The 18,744-nt window shown below is 32.1% G+C and overlaps 1 protein-coding gene across 5 annotated transcripts; it reads right to left on the bottom strand.

The window, feature by feature from the left end:
* Positions 1 to 2,027: 2,027 nt before the first annotated feature.
* Positions 2,028 to 14,599, bottom strand: DCL4 (dicer-like 4). 5 transcript variants are annotated; one of them, XM_088502230.1, is made up of 26 exons: positions 14,326 to 14,599; positions 13,707 to 13,877; positions 13,381 to 13,491; positions 12,984 to 13,124; positions 12,790 to 12,862; positions 12,365 to 12,429; positions 12,081 to 12,221; positions 11,877 to 12,005; positions 11,237 to 11,372; positions 10,894 to 10,990; positions 10,408 to 10,600; positions 9,779 to 9,939; positions 9,496 to 9,702; positions 9,135 to 9,400; positions 8,085 to 8,359; positions 7,568 to 8,004; positions 7,238 to 7,338; positions 5,991 to 6,196; positions 5,654 to 5,863; positions 4,690 to 5,151; positions 4,285 to 4,554; positions 3,632 to 3,961; positions 3,098 to 3,395; positions 2,901 to 3,000; positions 2,428 to 2,788; positions 2,028 to 2,239 (listed from the first exon to the last, which is right to left on the bottom strand). In XM_088502230.1, exons 2-25 carry the CDS (start codon positions 13,788 to 13,790, stop codon positions 2,626 to 2,628), a joined length of 4,656 nt encoding a protein of 1,551 aa, XP_088358356.1. In that variant the 5' UTR covers positions 13,791 to 13,877; positions 14,326 to 14,599; the 3' UTR covers positions 2,028 to 2,239; positions 2,428 to 2,625. The 5 variants fall into 5 exon arrangements, with proteins under 5 accessions (XP_088358356.1, XP_088358355.1, XP_088358353.1 ...); XM_088502229.1 differs by having other exon boundaries at positions 2,028 to 2,306; positions 2,634 to 2,788; XM_088502227.1 differs by having other exon boundaries at positions 13,707 to 13,884; positions 14,330 to 14,599.
* Positions 14,600 to 18,744: the final 4,145 nt, after the last annotated feature.

The raw sequence follows: 18,744 nt of genomic DNA, 5'->3' as shown, positions 1-18,744 counted from the left end.
ATGAACTCAGTTCCTTTTACGTTAACTAAATTATTAAAAAATATATTTAAATCTATAATTGCTTATAAAACTTACTAATTTAAATTTAACCCAACTACATGACGCCGTCAACTAACACCCAAAACAACCCTTTAAACTAATTGAACCCTAAATTTTACTAATCATATTTCTTTCTAATCTAACTTAACCTAATTAATTATTCCACTAATTACCTTCTATTTCACAACTTAAACTAATTATTCTGACTAAGCTAACTAACAATTTACTTTGTTATACTAATTAACATGTTATAGACAATAAACAGCAACTGTACTTAAAAACAATAACATAAAAAATTTAACTAACATGTAAACAGTTAACAGTAAGTCTAACTAATATGTAAACAATAAATTTGTAACTCTAACTAACATGCAACCTCAAACTAGTAACTTTATCTAACATGTAAACAGTAACTCTAACTAAGCTAAAAAAAAAACTCTAACTAACATATTATTTACTGACTTGAAACTGAGAATATCATTCACAACGAACTTCACGGACGTTGAAAAGATAGAAGAAAGGAACAGAGTAAATTTAGAGGAGAGATTGAAAAAGAAAGGGACAAATAAAAATGTCCCCATCAAGTTTAAATAGTGTGCCAAACTCACCCTAGCCGGGGATGCGGCGAACTTGTCTTAATTACAAAAAGAAAAATCGTATTTCGAAAAATAAAATTCAAAAGTCTTGTTTCAAGAAATAATTAATTTTTTTATTTTGTATTAGAAAAAATTCATACTTTTATATTTGATTAAGTGTTAAGTTTTTGTACAAATAAAAATATTTAAATTTCATGCTTGTTATTTAAAGATAACATTTTTCTCTCTATATATATATAAATATAATTAGATATTAGTAAAAAAATTATATTAATAGTTATAAAATTAATTCAAATTTTTTTTTTTGAAAAATTGAATGTTAAATCTGATTATTAATCACAAAATTAGTATTCTCTATATATAATAAATATTTTAAAAAATAAAATATAAATTACAATGGTAAACAGTAAAAATTTAAAATTAAATAAAAAAATTAAAAAAATATGCATATAATAATAATAATAATAATAATAATAATAATAATAATAATAATAATATATTTTTATGTCAATAATATTTTGGGATATTTTTTAATTATATTTAATTATAAATTTAATACATTTTTTATAATTTTATAAATTTATTTAAATTATATTATTTTATTAATTTTATTTTTTGTAGAATAGAAATATAGAAAGAGATAGAATGAGAGAGAAAAGAGAAAAGAAGATAAAGAAAAAGAGAAGAGAGTTTGTTAATTTGAAGGAAAAGATTTTATTTTAATTGTAATAAAAGAATATCTTATCGTATATTTTGATTTGTTAAATTAGTAATATAAAATATAAATGATGAGTTATATATTGAGTAAAAAGGATAGAGAAAAATAGAGAAAGAGAGAAAAAGATAGATAAGAAGCTAAAAGAATGGAGTTTATTAATTTTAGAAGGAAATATTTCATCTCAATTTTAATATAAGAGTTTTATGTGTCACATTTTAGTTGTTAAATTAATAATATAAATATAGCTATATTTTAATTTTAATTTATTTTTAATTGCAACTAAAAAATATCATGTTGCATATTTTGATTGTTAAAATTGTAATTGATCATTAATAATAATATATAAAAAAGATAAAATAGGTAAAAAAATGAGAAAGAGGAAAAAAGAGAAGAAAAGAGAAAACTCTTTATTATTGAATAAAAAATTTTAATTTTAATAAAAAAATATTTAATTTCAATTATAATAAAAAAATACTATGCCACACATTTTAGATGTAAATATAATAGAATATATAATAGGTTAGTAAAAGAAATTTTACGCTAATAAATTTCTATAAGAAAGTTGTCGTAAACTTAAGTCTATATTTCCATAGTATTAAACAATCACACTATATAACTTCAAACATCAAGAGCTTTTACATTAAAAAAATAAAAATAAAATAAACAAGTGAATGTCAAATTTAAGGTCTGAAAGATTTTGATATTCACACCAAATTGATTTCAAGTCGATTGAACCTCAACTTGCATCCATACAGCAACACCACACGATAGCGTCATCATTTAGGGAAAACAAATTAACACAAGATTCAAATCACAAATATTTACATTTCAAATTCATGATCCACTTAACACTGATACCATTACCAAGTACACTGCCTAGACACAGCTGCACAAGTGAAGTAATACTATACAATATCCTTAAATTTTCCTCTTGGCAACAAATCACTAAACCTCTATTAGTCTAGATACACATTATTATGAATATGCTTATGATTGATTGATCATCAAAACGATTAGGTCATTCCAAAATCCTGAATGAGACACGGCCTACTCTGTTGTTGGTCAAAAAGGAACTTATGAATCTGTTCAGTTACGCTTATTAGGCAGGTAACCTGCGCGTTCCAGGTACCAAAACACACCCTCACTCATAAGTTCCTTTCTGACCAACAACAGAGTAGGCCGTGTCTCATTCAGGATTTTGGAATGACCTAATCGTTTTGATGATCAATCATAAGCATATTCGTAATAATGTGTATCTAGACTAATAGAGGTTTAGTTACGCTTATTAGGCAGGTAACCTGCGCGTTCCAGGTACCAAAACACACCCTCAGCCGTGGACTCTGCTGCGTCTTTCTTCTTCGGTTTTGGTTCCCCAATGAATTCATAAATCACATCTGGGGATTCTTCTATGTCCAAGGTCACCTTGTATGTGAATCTACCAATTGAGACAAGGAGGTTATTATAAGCACTTAACCAATTCAGGCAGCAAAATCTGGGTAGAATAGTATATGTAACTAAAAGATTGAATAAATTAATGAGGTACTCACAACTTCATGTGATCTGGTCCCCCTTCATAGACGCACTCAAATGTCGGTGGTTTCCAGCAAGAAGCAGCACAGAATTCATACAATCGTGACCTTGCAGTTCCTTTAAATGAACAATGAAAAATTATTTGGGATTAACAGCAAATGGCACCAGCTACAATATTTGGCATCTTAAGACCTAAGTACGGTTTTTATATTACCTGTCCTTGATAAATCACCGGCACAATCACGATTATCATAAGTTCCACTACGCTGTCCCTTAGAAGAATGTTGAACCTTTTGGTCAACAGGTTTTATACCAATCACCTCACGGAGGGGGCGAATTATCGGGTTTGAGTTGCTGCTACTTAAGTTCCCATTAACCGTCGAGTGCTCAATGGAATTAATTGCTGTTACATCAATGGGAGTTTCATTATAGCCAATAAGTTTTGCTTCCCCCTTAAAGGTAGATTTTAAAACTTCTTCCAAAGGTTTTGACCTTGGTCTCCAGCCTTGAGCCTGTACATCCAAAGTTCCAAACCCAATAACACTGACCATAGTAAATATAAACAATTTATAGTTGTTGCTGAGGAAAGTAAAATGCATCTCTCTTGCTGTTTTGATACATCACAACCTATAATTATGCTTATTAAAAGTGTAACAGTTTTTTAACCCAATGCATAATGAAGAAACTCATTATGACAGAACCTGCCACCAGAAATGGAAGCCAATCAGACCCTCTATACTATTTTTACCTTTAGCTCTGAAAATAGTTTCTGTGAAGCAATTCTAGTAGCCTCTTTTTTACTTTGCCCGGTTGCCACTGCTGTTTGACATGTACCATTCACAATCACTTTTGCTTCAACTGAAAACATTTTAGTCAACTTTGATGCTTGGAGTTGCAACTCCAAATTATGAGATTGGCATAGTTCTTGCAGATCCCTCTTGGGACTAAGCTGCAGGTTAGATGAGAATTTCATGATTGGATCCAAGAATGAAGTCATTATTTCCCAAACTTTGTACAAATTGAACCCTGAATCAAGAAGAATAGCACCAACACAAGATTCCACCAAGTCACCCAAAGCCTGAAACAACCAAAAAGGTTATTTTAGACTCAAATTATAATTTATGCATAATTAAGAAGTAATACATATCTACCACATCCTTTTGAACTGTTGATTTGAACATCTAAAGGAGTTTACTCACGTTCATAAGACCATAACCCAAACCATAGAACCAAAAAATGCAGTAACAACTTGGCATAATCAATCAATATGCTGTTAGGGGTTCCAATTGAATACCCAAAAAGAATTTGAAAAATAATAGCTAACCTCTATAGACCAAAAAAAATTCCAAAAATAAGTTTCAAGTATAATGTATATTAGTAAATGTAAATGGATCTTAGTACCTTTGGACATTTCGGCCCTTCATTGACATTACTTGATGAAGGTCTTCTAATATAGGCCACATACTTTTTTACTGCCTCAGAAAGGTTGCTAGAATCACATAAAAGAAATTTATCAAAACTGCGATCCACAGCAACACAGGCAAATGCCTTATTGTTAACAGACAACGATCTCAAATCCGTCAATTGACCAGGCTTTAGCTTGGGATAAGCTGAGTACAGGTATGAAGTAATCAAAAAATCCAGCACAGCATCACCAAGAAACTCCAGTCGCTGCCAAAAAAAAAAAAATGTCAGGTTACAACAGATAAATAATCAGTGTCTTATCGGAGTTCTTAGATTTATAAAGTACAGAAATCATTCTTATCAGAACTGAGACATTGGGGGTCAACAGTAAAGTAGCCTTGCCTGGTAGCAACCTCCTCCATGCTTATTGTAAGAAGGATGCACAAAAGCCTGAAGAAGCAGACCCTTATGAATGAAGTGATATCCCAACTTATCTTCGAGGGAAAGAATGTTTACATCAGCAGAGAGAGGAACATAGCCAACACTTCCTCGGCAAACATTAATCAATTGTGAGGCTTCAAAACTAACTTGTATGCCAAGCCACGTAAGAAATGCAATTGCAGCTTTAAAGCCACTGTCAACTATAAATGCTCCGACCAAAGCTTCAACTGCATCAGCAATTGTTTTTCTATATACCCAGTGGTGATTTTTATTGCACTGGATTTCAGTTGAGCTTCCTTGCTCCTTAACAGAATTTAAACATGAGTGTATACTTTCTTCTGTTTCATTGTTGCAAACTATTGGGCAAGGACGGCCAAATGCGTAGAATTGACAGGGATCAAACGCCTGATCACGTATATAGACCTGGGATTATAAGGCAGGAAGGTAGAGATAAGTTGGTAACAAAAGTAAGAATTCTAAAGCTTCTATCAAGATAGCACATGAAAGAAAAGTTACAAGCCTTCTGTTAGTTTCTATAATTTCACCCTTTCAGACTTTCTACAATTTTTCAGGACCATATATCCTTGTTAGTACTTCCAAGTATGGTAATCTTTTCTGTGGAAGATATAAGAATTTCTTTCAGCTTTAGTATAAAACAAGTTATCAGAGTTATATGTCTTCTCTGTTAAACAAAGGTTTGATTTCATCAAAGAGAAAAATTAGGAAGATCCAAATCCCACAAAGCATGTCTTTTATCTACGAGCCAATTTTAGCATATATATTAAATTATTTGACAACACAGCTAGTAACCAAAATTAGTTGCCCTGTATATCATATAAATTCAAAAGAATGGAGAGAGCAAAATAATCAATTTTGCTATATAGGTACTGAATATGTCAGTTGAAACTTGAAAGTGTAACTTCACCTGCAAATTGCGTTTAAGAGCCAATTTATACAAATTGGAATTATTTACAACATTAGAACGCCTTGCAGTAAGGTCTCCTTCATGAAGACTGTCACATGTGAGAAAAAAATGGCGTGCAACAGCAAATTTGAGAAAAGCATCTCCAAGCACTTCTAGTCTTTCAAGCGAAAACCGTTCCTGACACTTCTCAGTTGTGAGAGCTTCAAGAATCTAGTAGTTGTCACAACTGTTAGTAACTCTAAACCACAACATTCTTCCACACAGTACAAGAACAACAACAAATGAAGGAAAGAGAATATAGTACTTATATATCTATAAAAAGTATCTCTGGCCTTACTGTATGGGAATTAATTTCAGCTGCCTCTGGGAAGAATCGAGACAGCATTTGCTTGAGTTCAATAGCAACCAGTAAGTTTCCAAGACGATGCATAACTGAGGGTAGCAAAGATATGGAACTACCCATATCCTTCGAAAAACCCACAACTTTCAATTCGCAAAGCTCAGGAGGCAAATCAACAAAGAACTCCTCCAGCTCCTGTGGCTCTGTTATTGACAGTTAAAATTACAATCATGAGAGAAGAGTCCGAAGACAAAAAAAGAGAGTTCAAAATCAAGACATAAAGTTCATAGTCAATAAGAAATTCTTAAAAATGCCCAGGTATGTCATCATGATCCTTCTCTCCCTACCATCAATGGGAAGAGACAATATGGGATATTAGAAATAGTCCTCCTATTGAGACAAGTATCGGCATTGCAAAAACACAAAGTTATCAATAATCTAAGATAACTAACTAAAGTTACTTAAGATTTAAAATGATGGAAAGTTAAAAGGAATCTCATCCTCAATGGCTTATGGTTTTTGGTCAACCAGTTCTCGAAATCACTAAATGAAGAAAAAAAGGTAGTCTATGTGCGGCAAATCAAGAATCATAGTGGAAAATGATGATAAGAAGGTTCTTAAGCATAATTCATCTAAACCTGTGAAACAACCTTGACTGTAGTTCTAGGAAGCGATGACTGCAACAATAGCATAGCTGGTGATAGATTGGAGCTGTAGATTATTAATTATCAAATTATAATATTATGTAAATACATTATGATGGCTGAAGAAATAGGATTATCAGGGTTCTCAACATTTCAGGTTATGAAGCTAAGAATTTTTTTGGTGTTTTGGGGGTGGGGGGGGGGGGGGGGGAGATGAGTTTAGGATTAAATTTGATTAACTCTTTGTATTTGTTATTGGATGATTTTTTTAAATAAAAAAATCAATAGACCTACTCTCTCCTAATTAAGTAAATGTGGCTAGATGCTGATGTGATATTGATGTAACAAAATTAACAAATAGAAAATTGATAAATCACACTCTGCTTCGATGCTATATAGTTATTTGCCTCACAGAGGTAAAACACCCTTCTTTCATCCAGTTATTTGTTTCGACATCCTTGTATCAGTGTATGTGACTTATTCAGACTGTTCCCAGGACAGGAGGTATTTTGATATTATGTTAGCTATATAATCTCATAAACCCAATCAAAATACTACAACAAATTTTAGCCACCAGCAGAGTAGTATCCAACAAGGTACCTGTATCCTCATACTTCCGATTATGCAGCAGGTTGTGCAGATTGAAAACTGGTTTTGCATGCAGAAGTCGCTGTTCAGGGTGTTTGAGATGAATACTAAACCTGATACAAACATTGAAAGGTTCTTGTCAAAGATATTAAGTACAATATATCAAATCCCAACTTAAATAAACATTTAGAAGTATCCATTTCTCGGGTTTCAGTCCTTTTAAAAAAAAGAGTATCCGTTTAAAAATGTATCCAACAAATATGAATGGTATTACCAGTAATCATGAATTTCAGGTGCAAAAAGAAAAAATAAAGGATGAACCAATAATAAATAGGTACCTACTTTTCAAGTAAGTCATCTGCATAGCTTGAAGTGCCTGAATCTTTACTGGGACTTAATCCATTCTTTTCACGGTTCACGTTTGTGACAAAATAGAAGAGCTTTTTGTGTTTGGCATATACCAAACTATTTTCAACATCTCTTATGCTTCTTTTACCATTGGCAAGTTGAAGTGATGAATCAGAAGGATAAGGCTTTTGGTACACAGCATCTGGTGGAGGCTTGAAAATTGGTGAACAAAGGCATCTTCTCACAGTCTTCCAATCCACAGTCATGATATTTTCATATTCTTGCAATACAACTGGAAGCATAAGGTAGAAGGTTGATGAACCATTGTGAGATTCAGCACCTTTACCCAGGGTTACAAGATCAGAAACAAATTCTGATCGGTCAAGAATAATTTTAAGGAACATCTCTTGAAAACGTTCAGCCATCTTAATCTGCAAGAGGAAGAGTCCAAGCATAAACTTAAAATTCTTTTTTTTTTCTTTTGCTTAACACAAAATAAAATGCCATTTACCTCATCTTTGTCGAATTCTACAACTCCAAATGGAACAAATGATGTCATAACAGATCTACCATGAGCAAGATGAAGATCAAGTTCCAGTTTCTCAGCCTCTGCTGGAAGACATGTCATGATGAATAGACCAAACTTTTTGTAAACCCTATCCTCTGGAGAGGGGCAAAATTTTATGTAGTATGAGTTGAGATGAACAATTTTCTCTTCATTTATCCAAGACTTTCTAAAGGGAGAAGGAACTAACATCTGATGTAATTCTCCTCTTGAATTGTCCTCTGCAAACAAGGGGGAAAAAGTGAAATACAACAGAATGATATTTAAAGATTTCTAATCATAAGTTGATAGCTAGGAAAATAAACATGGTGTATATGCATATATATGTGCATAGAAGCTTCACACCTGCCTGTGTTTTTATTCATTCATAATTTAAAATTGTTTTAGAATATTCAAAATTTCTGTATTGTATCTTTTTTCGAATTTTTCCCTCGTCCACATTATGCTTTTCCATGCTAGAATGGAGAGAAAGAAAAGAAAGATCAACTTTAGTTGACTCTCTATAAATGCATGTTGTCAGCATACGACACTTAAGATCTGACACAAACACACCCAAAACATGGACAAGCAGCAAAATGGTGTCAAACAAAGCTTATATAAGACTAAGACAGATGTAATTTTGATCCACTATCAATTTAAATTTCTTACTATATTCCAAGTTCCAATTACTTGTTGCAACATACCCAAAAAAAAGATTGACCATGCTAACAATGGCTGAAGTGGTCAAAATATTTTAAAAGATTGAATAATAATAAATAGGTTTCCAAATTGACAATGGATTGAAGCTAAAATGTTTAAGCAATAGGAATACAACATACAACAATAATTACCAAAGAGGGACAATGAAGAATTGAAATAGCCTGAAAATGACTAGCATGTCAAAATTGTCAATCTAGTTAATAGCTTCATTGACAGGTAATCTATGAAGTATATTTTTGGCAACACAAAAACAGACAATTAAACAAAATGATTTATAGAGCACAGCAAAAGTTTGACCTTCACAACCATCTGTATTAGATGGGCTTGAATCCTTCTCCTCTGGCTCTGTGGTCTCTTGCTTTGGCAAAAGACAATCACTTAATGAACCTATTTCATACAGTTCTTGAATTGCTTTCAGGCAAGCATCCTTTTTGGAAGCTTCCATAGACAACTGTGGTGAACTGACAATTAAGTGTATTGGTGCATTGGATGGAAATATTATGTGGCAGACTATCCCATCTTTTTCATCAAAGTAATAAAAGCTTGGCTTGGGGTCAAAGTACCTGAAAAGATAGATAATGTCTTAAAATATCAGAGAGTTGTTCCATGAATGTCCTGGCTATATCATACAAAGGCCCAACTTAAAATAGGTACATACTCATCATGTGGAAGCTTTGAACAATACTGGTGAAGTAATGAAATACTATATCCAGAACTGACAGAAGCACCGGATGAATCTACTCTGAATATTCTTTCCTCAGGGATTATGTATGTCTCAGTTGATGTACGGTCAGCAATTTCCATATTCATGCGGCATTCATCTTTCTCAAAACCATCAATTAAATCGAGATCCTTCTTATTGTCACTGTAATAATGAGATACAAAATTAGTTAAACCAATGGATTTACATTTAAATTTAAAATGTATTGCTGGCAAGCTACCTGTCCACCAAAAATGCATATTCTGACTGAGGCATACGTGCACGGCCTCTTGACTGTATAAAGCTGGCAACAGTTTCAGGAAGATCAAACCGTATCACAAGGCAGCAAGTTTGAATGTCAAGTCCTTCTTCACCCACTTTTGTTGCAACCAATAGATTCAACTGTTAACAGCATAAGCCACATATGCATATTACTAACTATCACTAAACTCTTTGACAAGCTATACAATGTTAACATATTTAAGCCATCATCATAATTATTTTGTTACCATTTGAGCACCACTCACCACAAGGCAGCTTCAACAACAAAATTCTTGATCCCACATGCAGCAGCATTTTAGTTTAAGTGAAATATTTTTCATAGAAATCACAGCAGCTTCAAGCTCTCTCATAGTTTCAAATATAAAAGGCATTGCCATTTTTCTCAATGTGCTTATTGTCAAATGAGTGTTGGTAACAGTAAAATCAAAGAGCCTTTACTTTATAAAAACAAATGATTACACAGTTTTGCCACACCATTACATTACTGAGAACTCAGAACTTCTAACTAAGTATACAAAATCCTGCAGACTTTTTCAGAGCTCACATAACATTTAAAACTAACGAGTGAATCCCAATATCAAAGCTTACCTCACCAGAGCGAAACTTCTCAACAATGATGTTCATGGTCTTGCGTGACATACTCTTCAATCCAGCATGGACTCCTACTAGAAAATCACTCCTCCATTGTGTTAGAAGTTTCAGCTTCTTAAGTATGTATGACAGGGATCTTGCAGTCACGATTCTATTAACAAAAATGATACATTTTGGGTTCTGTTGCATCCTGAAATCAAAACATCACAGCAAAATTGACCATATAAATAAGATCATAACCAAGCGATGAGAATTCATATATAAATGACATGGATCCTGCAATCAACTATATGTTTCTGGTTCTGTTGCATCAAGAAATCAAAATATCATAGCAAATTTTGTCCACATATATAAGATTCATAACCGATCCATGAGAAGTCGCATATAAATGTGACACATGCTATATGACACACATCTGAAAGGAATACTTTGAACACAATTTTATCAAAACTTGAGATTTGAGAGAGAGACTTGATTGCCAACCTAAAGGAGGACAGTATCTGAACGAGGCACAAAAGTTTTGATGAGAAAAAGGGCTCTCTCATTATTTCCATAGAAGATAAATCAGATACACCGTCACCTACAGATATACACAACAAATAACAGCATTTTCACAAGGAACATATTTTAAAATGCAGGAATACTGTTTTAAACATATCTTTAAAAAAATTATAACGAGATCGTTCATTGGCAGATAAACAATAACCTAATATATCGTAAAATGGAAAAAGCACGTGTAACAGTGTAAGGATTTAGTAGTGGAAGTCAGAAGACCTCGGTAACAGCAGTGATACTATTGAAAAAATATCAAGCAATGTTTAAATACCTTTCAGATGTGAGTTAAAGAGTTCAGCTGCCTGAGATAGATATTTATCACACACAGAGTCATCACTTGAATTTCCTTCTGCCTCCACTAATTCATGCCTCTCGGAACGATCGCCCCTCAAAAGAATATGACTAGCCTTAGAAGGTTAACAGGAATATTAGAGAAGAGAAAAAGTATACATAAATAATAATTGAACAAAATATCAACAATGATAAGCTAAGATAGATTATAAATGAGATTAAAACCAAAGAACTTCCCCTTATCGTTGAAAAGCATATCTAACTTCACTCGCAATAATCAGTGCTAGGCCATCGTCTTCAAGGAACAAAATTCAGAAGAGCAGGCATAGTTTTTATTTGGTTATTTGACAGATATTTCTTCATGAATCTATTTAGAGTTGAGAATTTTGCTAAAATTATGTAACCTTAACTCTACAAGAAGAATCCCACAGCATATTGCAGGCATACTTTTTATTAATTATTTGTCAGGTGGTAAGGCATACCATCAAATGGGAACAAATGGTGACAATACATTTTTTCCCTATGGTACATTATATACTATTATTTAAAGATAATATTGAATAATCATTTTCCATTCAAATGATTACATGAGAGCTTAAGATATAATACAAGAGTCTTACTTGCAGTCCTCCCCAAATGCCAAGATTCCTCAGACAGAAAACAACATTCTCATGTATCCTGTTTAGAAGTTTTTTTGTGTTCATCCGTTTCTGGTGATCTTCTACATTCCTACCGAGGCTTGCTATGCACTGCTCGCACAAAATAAAGCAGTGTTGATAAAGCTTGTTTATCTAATTGTCTTAAGACCCATGTCAAAAGTGTACCTGATATTTGATCAGATCAAGATCTGCATGGTAAGTTGTATACAAGCTATCTGTTCCATTTGCAACTGAGCTATAATGATATACAGAAATTGTTGCATTGGTCACAAAAGATTGCAATTCCCTGTCTTCAACTGTGTATACCTATAAATGAGGTCCAAATAACTAGATATTAGCAACAGCACCCAGCATCTGAGACCAGCACAAGTAGGCAATTCAAGACTATATTTAAAAGTGATAACCAAAAATTTGAAGTAATTTGACATATTGTACTGTATATAGCCCACCTTAGCATCAAGTATTTGTTCAAGACTATTGATGCTTTTTGATAGATTTGCTTCACTGGAAGCCCCTGAAAAAGAATACACATATTCAGAAAATGGGAAAAAGTGCACTGATGGTATCTAGCAAAGTTGCAATGTCTAAGAAACATGCATACATACCCTTAATAATGGACAAGGACGGGAAATAAGCATGAATAAATAATCTTATGATATGACAGCATATTGATATCACAGAAGGAAAAACAGTGAAAGCAAATTAGAAAGCATGAACACCAATTTGATAGTGTGTCCATGTGTTATACATGGGACACAGCATGCACACTTCATAGAAATATATGTAAAGATCAAGATATTGACAATAACAATTTCATGTTAAAAAATAATCATCAAATTGGTCCACTGACCTAAACAAGATTAGGGATGTTTACCTTTTCCTACGACTGGGGAAGCAGTCATGCCAAAAATACGGGGAACACTTTTGGAATTATTTTTGTAGAAGACCTACCAAAATATCAAATTCTGAACTGTCAAAAAGCTAAAGAAAAAAAAGATGTAGAAACAGAAAGATTTTATACAAAAATTAATGTTGAGTTCAGCGAACTTGAGCACAAGCATAACATACTTTCATGATTTCTGCATAAGGATGGTTGCTTTTGACTTGAGCATGATGACATTCATCAAATATCAAAAGTGAAATCATGTCCATCCTAATGAAACAATGAGATAAGTTGTGCAATAATATCTGCGGGGTCATGACAAGAACCTGAAGAGTGGGAAGGAAAAAAAGCATATAATTTCAGAAGAAAACCCATCAGATTAAAAATGGGATTAAATTTATTCAACTTTTCCATGTATCAAGTTTAATTTTTTTTTTTTTTTAATCTCCACATTTCTTTCAACACCCCTTGGTCAAAGTTGCTGCAACATGCCTGCATATACAATAGTGCAATAATACAATAGGAAAATTTTACTTGTACGTGATTTAATTTTAACTAGCATTGCCATTTGTCTACTGTCACCTCATGCTGTCCAATTTCCTGCTCCCAATCATGATGACGTTTCAAGCGCTTGGAGCTCCCACAGAAAATCCCAACCTTAAAATCAGTAGAGTCTTCTATAACCTTCCCTTGCTATAGATTATTGAAAAAAAATGACTTCAGAAGAAATCAATGAATAATTGGTAATGATAAACAAAAACATGATCAGATTAGAATAAATGGCAATGATGAACCAAAGCATGCTTCGATTAGTTAAAGGTTGATTTGGAAATAAAAATAATTTTCTGGATCTCCATAAACAAATAAAAAGATAATGTTGAATTGAGCAACAGGTAAAGAAAGATCACCTGATGAACAAGCGCCACAGTAGGGGCAAGAAAAATACATATATTTTTCTGGGGCTTCCTTATCAAATGACCCATCGCATGCATAAGCAGCACAGCAATGTGGGTCTTCCCACAACCTGTCCCCAAATATACAATTATATTTTCTTCTAATGCTTTTTTGCACAGCTCCAACTGGTACCTTCCGAAAGAGCAAAACAAAAAAGAGTAAGATTCCAAGGGTTCCAGAAGGCACATGGAATCAGAAAGATGAGCAAACTCCCCATACTTGCAATAAAATTTATAAATCAGCAACATTCTTTAAGCTTAATCATTGTTCCGCAACATCAAAGAAACACAAATGCTGAGTTGAAAATTTTGATAGATCGAAAAATTTGCAAGCTTTGTCAAAAATAATACTAGCTGGCATAGCCCCAATGCAAAGAATCTAGAAACGCCCAATAAGTTTCTTTACTCTGTATACTCCATTTCTCACTAACCAAACACATAATAAACCACTTGCACAGCTAACATCACTATGAAATACCGTAAGATTCCACCATGGCTTAACCTTGGTCCTTGGAATAACAATGATGATGATGACGATAATGATATCTCCAAAACAACAACAAACCAAGGACACTTACCTTCTGGCAATTTTTTTGGGGTCTTTCTTAACAGCTTGGTCGTCATGATCTTTGACTTCAGAGAGACTAAGGTTCTGCAGCAAGTATTCAGCGACGCTTAAATGGGGCTCCAGCTCCGCCGATGACGTGGCGGAAGAGGATTCTCCGTCCGGCATTGCGTGACGAATAGAAGCAGAAAAGCTTACACCTTTGGGGTTACCCTTCTACTCAGAGAGTAAAAGGGTTGATCAAAAAATGTACGGGAATTCGAGGGTTCCAAGTCTTTGTCGTATTATCTAGCAGCTGCAGCGAGAGAGAGAGAGAGAGAGAGAGAGAGAGAGAGAGAATGAAGATTGAAAGTTAGTTAACCTGTGAATGAATGTGGAGACTATGGAGTGAGTCAGCTATATGCAGAGAGAAGCGAGAGGTTCCTTAGTGCACACGCTCGTTACAGAGAGAGAGAGAGAGACAGAGAGAGACCGAAACGTTTACCTACGCAAAATTGATTCGTTTTCTTTTACGGTGGAATTCTCTATCAATATTCATTCTTTTACGGTCTTCGGTGTTGGGTCTTCGCTTCTATCTTTTTAGCATCACTCTACGTCATCATTTCTTATGAGGGAAAAACCAGAGATTGATTATCAGTATGATCATATGATCATATGATGACAACAAGTACAATAAGTATTATGTTTGGTGAAAATTCAGGTGAAATTGACTTCACTTAGAGTGGATATTCCATAGTCGTTAAATAAAAATTTAGTCAAATTATTTAACGATTTTTAAGTATCAATTTTATGTGAGGTCGACTGCATCTGAATTTCTATCATTATATTATGTTATTTTTATGAGATAAAATACGTAGATTATATAATTCTTAGCCAATTAAGAAATTTATTTATAAATTTTAGTTATTAAAATTTTGTTTTACTATAAAATAAAATCTCAAATATTTTGTTAGAATTTTTCGGTGGCCATCTTGATCTGAATTGTTATCTTAATGTTGTATTTTATATAAGGTAAATATTCACATACAATTATCTTTACATTAAATTAATAATAAAAAATTATTAAATAATAATTTAATTAAATATATTACATTATTTAATAATTTTTAATTTAACAATTTTATTTAAAAACAGTAACATGTGAGTTTTCATTTTTTTCATAACGTATTCATTTTTTTTCTTTCAACAAGAAAAATTAATATTAGTTTGCCATATATAAAATAAATAAAATATTAATTAAAAAATATGTATTTATGTGTTATGACTTATAATTTATTAATAGAATGATAATAGAAAATATGTATAATATTTTATTAACTTTTTAATTAATCTAAAACAAAAAATTTTAAAAATAAAAATAAAAATATACACTAATTTTTTAAAATTAAGTCATTGACTAACTCCTTTTTTTTTTTTACTTTTATTTTGGCTAGAAGTAAACAAAGTGATGTATCAGAGTTCAGAATAAGTAATAGCTTCTTATAAACAAAGTTAAAGTTTAGAATAAACAATAATTTTTTATTTTTATCTTTTGATTGGATCTATATATTTCTAATAAACAATAATTATTTTATACAGCGAGTGCTTCCTTCTAAAAAATTAGCTAGCAGATTCATCCAAGACCCCATCTATTGGGGTACAGACTAGGGCTGGAAGTGAGCCGAGCTTAGTTGAGCTAGACTAAGCTCAAGTTTGGCTCACAAAAATTGAGCTTGGCTCACGGCTCGACTCATTAACAATCGAGCCTATTTCTTAAGCTCAAGTTTGACTCACCGAAAGCTCACAAGCTAGCTCGAGCTCACAAGTTGGTTCAAATAATAGAAACATAAATACATAATCTATAATTCTATATCAATAAATGATAACTTACATATTTTAAAAAATATTTAAAAAGATCAATTTTAAATATTGTTATCTATCAATAAATTATAAATTTTTTATTTATGTCCTACATCAAAATTATATATAAAAATTTTTAAATAATTCAGATCATATATATATATACGAGTCAACTCACGAGCTAATGAGCCGAGCTTATCCAATCTCAAACTCGACTCATTTAATTTATGAGCTCAATTTTAAGCTCAAGCTTGGCTCACTAGCTCACAAACTTAGCTTATCGAACTATTAACGAGTCGAGCTCGAGCTAACTCATGAGCTGGCTTGACTCACTTCCAACCCTAGGTACAGTCACCTAAATTGACTTTGATTTATAGACAACAGACAGCCATTGATCAGTAGGTGGAATGAAGATCAGAGTTTAAAATAGTTATTTTGTAAATAAAGTAACGGCTGGGTGCTTCTTTCTAAGAAGCTAGTTAGGGGATTCATTCAAGACTCCCACCTATTGGGGCACAATCACCTAAACTAACCATAACTCAGACTTGAATTTATGGACAGTAGACAGCCATTAATCAACATAATCAACAGGTGAAATGAGGATCAGAATTTAAAATAGTTATTTTATAAATAAAAGGGTACTTCTTTCTATAAAACTAGATAGTGAATTTTCATTCAGGACCTCCATCTATTGGGGCACACTTACACAAACTGACCAGAACTTAGACTGGAATTTATGGACAGCAGACAGCCATTGATTAGCAGGTGAAATGAGGATCAAAGTTTAGAATAAACAATCACTTTTTATTTTTGTCCTCTAGTTAGATTTATAGACTTCTGAGTTTAGAGTAGGTAAAAATAAACAATAACTTTTTGTAAACAAAGTAACCGTATCAGAGTTCAAAATAAATAATAGCTTTTCATTTTTGTCCTTTGATTATATCTATACACTTTTGAGTTCAGAGTACGTATCAGGTATCAGGTATCAAGTTAAGAATAACCAATAACTTTTTTATTTGCCTTCCCGCAGACATGGAGTTTTACGGTCACTATTGGGTGCCATCCCGGACTTCTGTTTTCACGTACTGAAAGGTGTATTATGGTTAGTTTTTTTTCTATGATAAGGGGAAGGAGGAGAGATGAGGAGAAACTCTGCTAACTTCGCTTGTCTGCTTGGCAAATCTAACCTCGAAACTAGAATTATACTTTTTTTTTCAGGTGATATTAGAGTGGATAAAACCTGAAAGAAGTCATATTGAATACTACTGATTAAAGAAATTCTCCACGGATAGGTTGAGATGAAATGTAAGCCTCAAGTACTATAAACCAATAACTTTTGAAAACAAAGTAACCATATTAGAGTTTAGAATAAATAATAATTTGTTAGTTTTTGTCCTTTGATTGAATCTACAAACTTTTATCAGATCGGTTTACAACAAAAAAAAAAATATAAAATGTCTGAAGCCATGCGTAATGGGATGACAGATTTGTGAGGGAACATAAACATTATATGTATTTTTGATAAAAAAAAAATTGATACAAAGAAAGAAAATAAAAATGATTTTTAATACATAAAAAAAATATAAAAAAACAATTAAATATCACAAGTCAAAACTATAATGGTTTATTAGTCTCTCACAAGTTCACAAGAATGTCACGTGATTAAAGTGTCGAGAATTAAGATGCATGTTCTGTTAAAAGAGGAGGGAGAACGTACAACACTAACCTCCTTTCCTGCCAAAAGAATGGAATGTCATTTTTCTTCCAGCAAGAAGATTCACATTATGCCTGTCACATTATGAGTAACTTACTAAAAAAAGTAAATATATTATTTAACAAATTTTAAATATTTTATTTTTTATTTTTAAAAATAAATTAGACAATTTAGACGCTATAATAAAAGGCATCATAACAAAAGGCACCATAGAACTCGCATTCAAAATAAACAATAGTTGTTTTATAAATAAACATATCAGAATTTAGAATAATCAATAAATTTTTATTTTTATCTTTTTATTGGATCTATAGATTTCTAAGTTTAGAGTACGCATTAGTATCAGATTTAAAATAAACAATAACTTTTTATAAACAAAATTGATTGGATCTATAGACTTCTATCAAGTTCAAAATAAACAAGAGTTGTTTTATAAATAAAATAACGTATCAGAATTTAGAATAAACAATAACTTTTTATTTTTATTTAATAAAGTTTAAATATTTTATTTTTTATTTTTAAAAATAAGTTAGGCAATTTATGTACCACAATAAAAAATACTATAGAATTCAACATATTGTGGTTACATTAAGGACCAAATACATACTCACTGCGTTCATAAGCTAACTGCATTTTTAACCAAAACTAACAATAGTTTCCTTGAGATTGGAATTTTGCTGCTATAAATGTTTCAAGGAAGGGAAGAATTAAATATTTGTAAGATGTACTCCAAGTCAAACACGGGGTCAATTAATTTTTAATATAATTTTTTTAACGAGGATAATGCTAAATTTTATTCCATTTTTAAAGTTAATTATGTTTTCAATGTTGTACTGATATCTTAATTTTTTACAGAATAACACGGCTTAAGAATT

This window comes from Arachis ipaensis, chromosome B1, assembly GCF_059453495.1.
Source record: "Arachis ipaensis isolate K30076 ecotype BB chromosome B1, ASM5945349v1, whole genome shotgun sequence".
In the NCBI taxonomy this organism is placed as follows: domain Eukaryota; kingdom Viridiplantae; phylum Streptophyta; class Magnoliopsida; order Fabales; family Fabaceae; genus Arachis; species Arachis ipaensis.
Note: the sequence above shows the minus strand (reverse complement) of the source record. Positions and strands in the feature narration are given on the sequence as shown.

Bases quoted from the DNA above. Each gene is read 5' to 3' on its own strand.
- DCL4 (XM_088502227.1), bottom strand. From the start codon at position 14,484: ATGCCGGACGGAGAATCCTCTTCCGCCACGTCATCGGCGGAGCTGGAG. The intron at 11,373-11,876 runs GTAAGACTCTTG...TAACCTTCTAAG, and splicing joins GCATTTGGGGAGGACTGCAA to GCTAGTCATATTCTTTTGAG. The intron at 3,001-3,097 runs GTAATATAAAAA...GTTCATTTAAAG, and splicing joins CGGTGATTTATCAAGGACAG to GAACTGCAAGGTCACGATTG.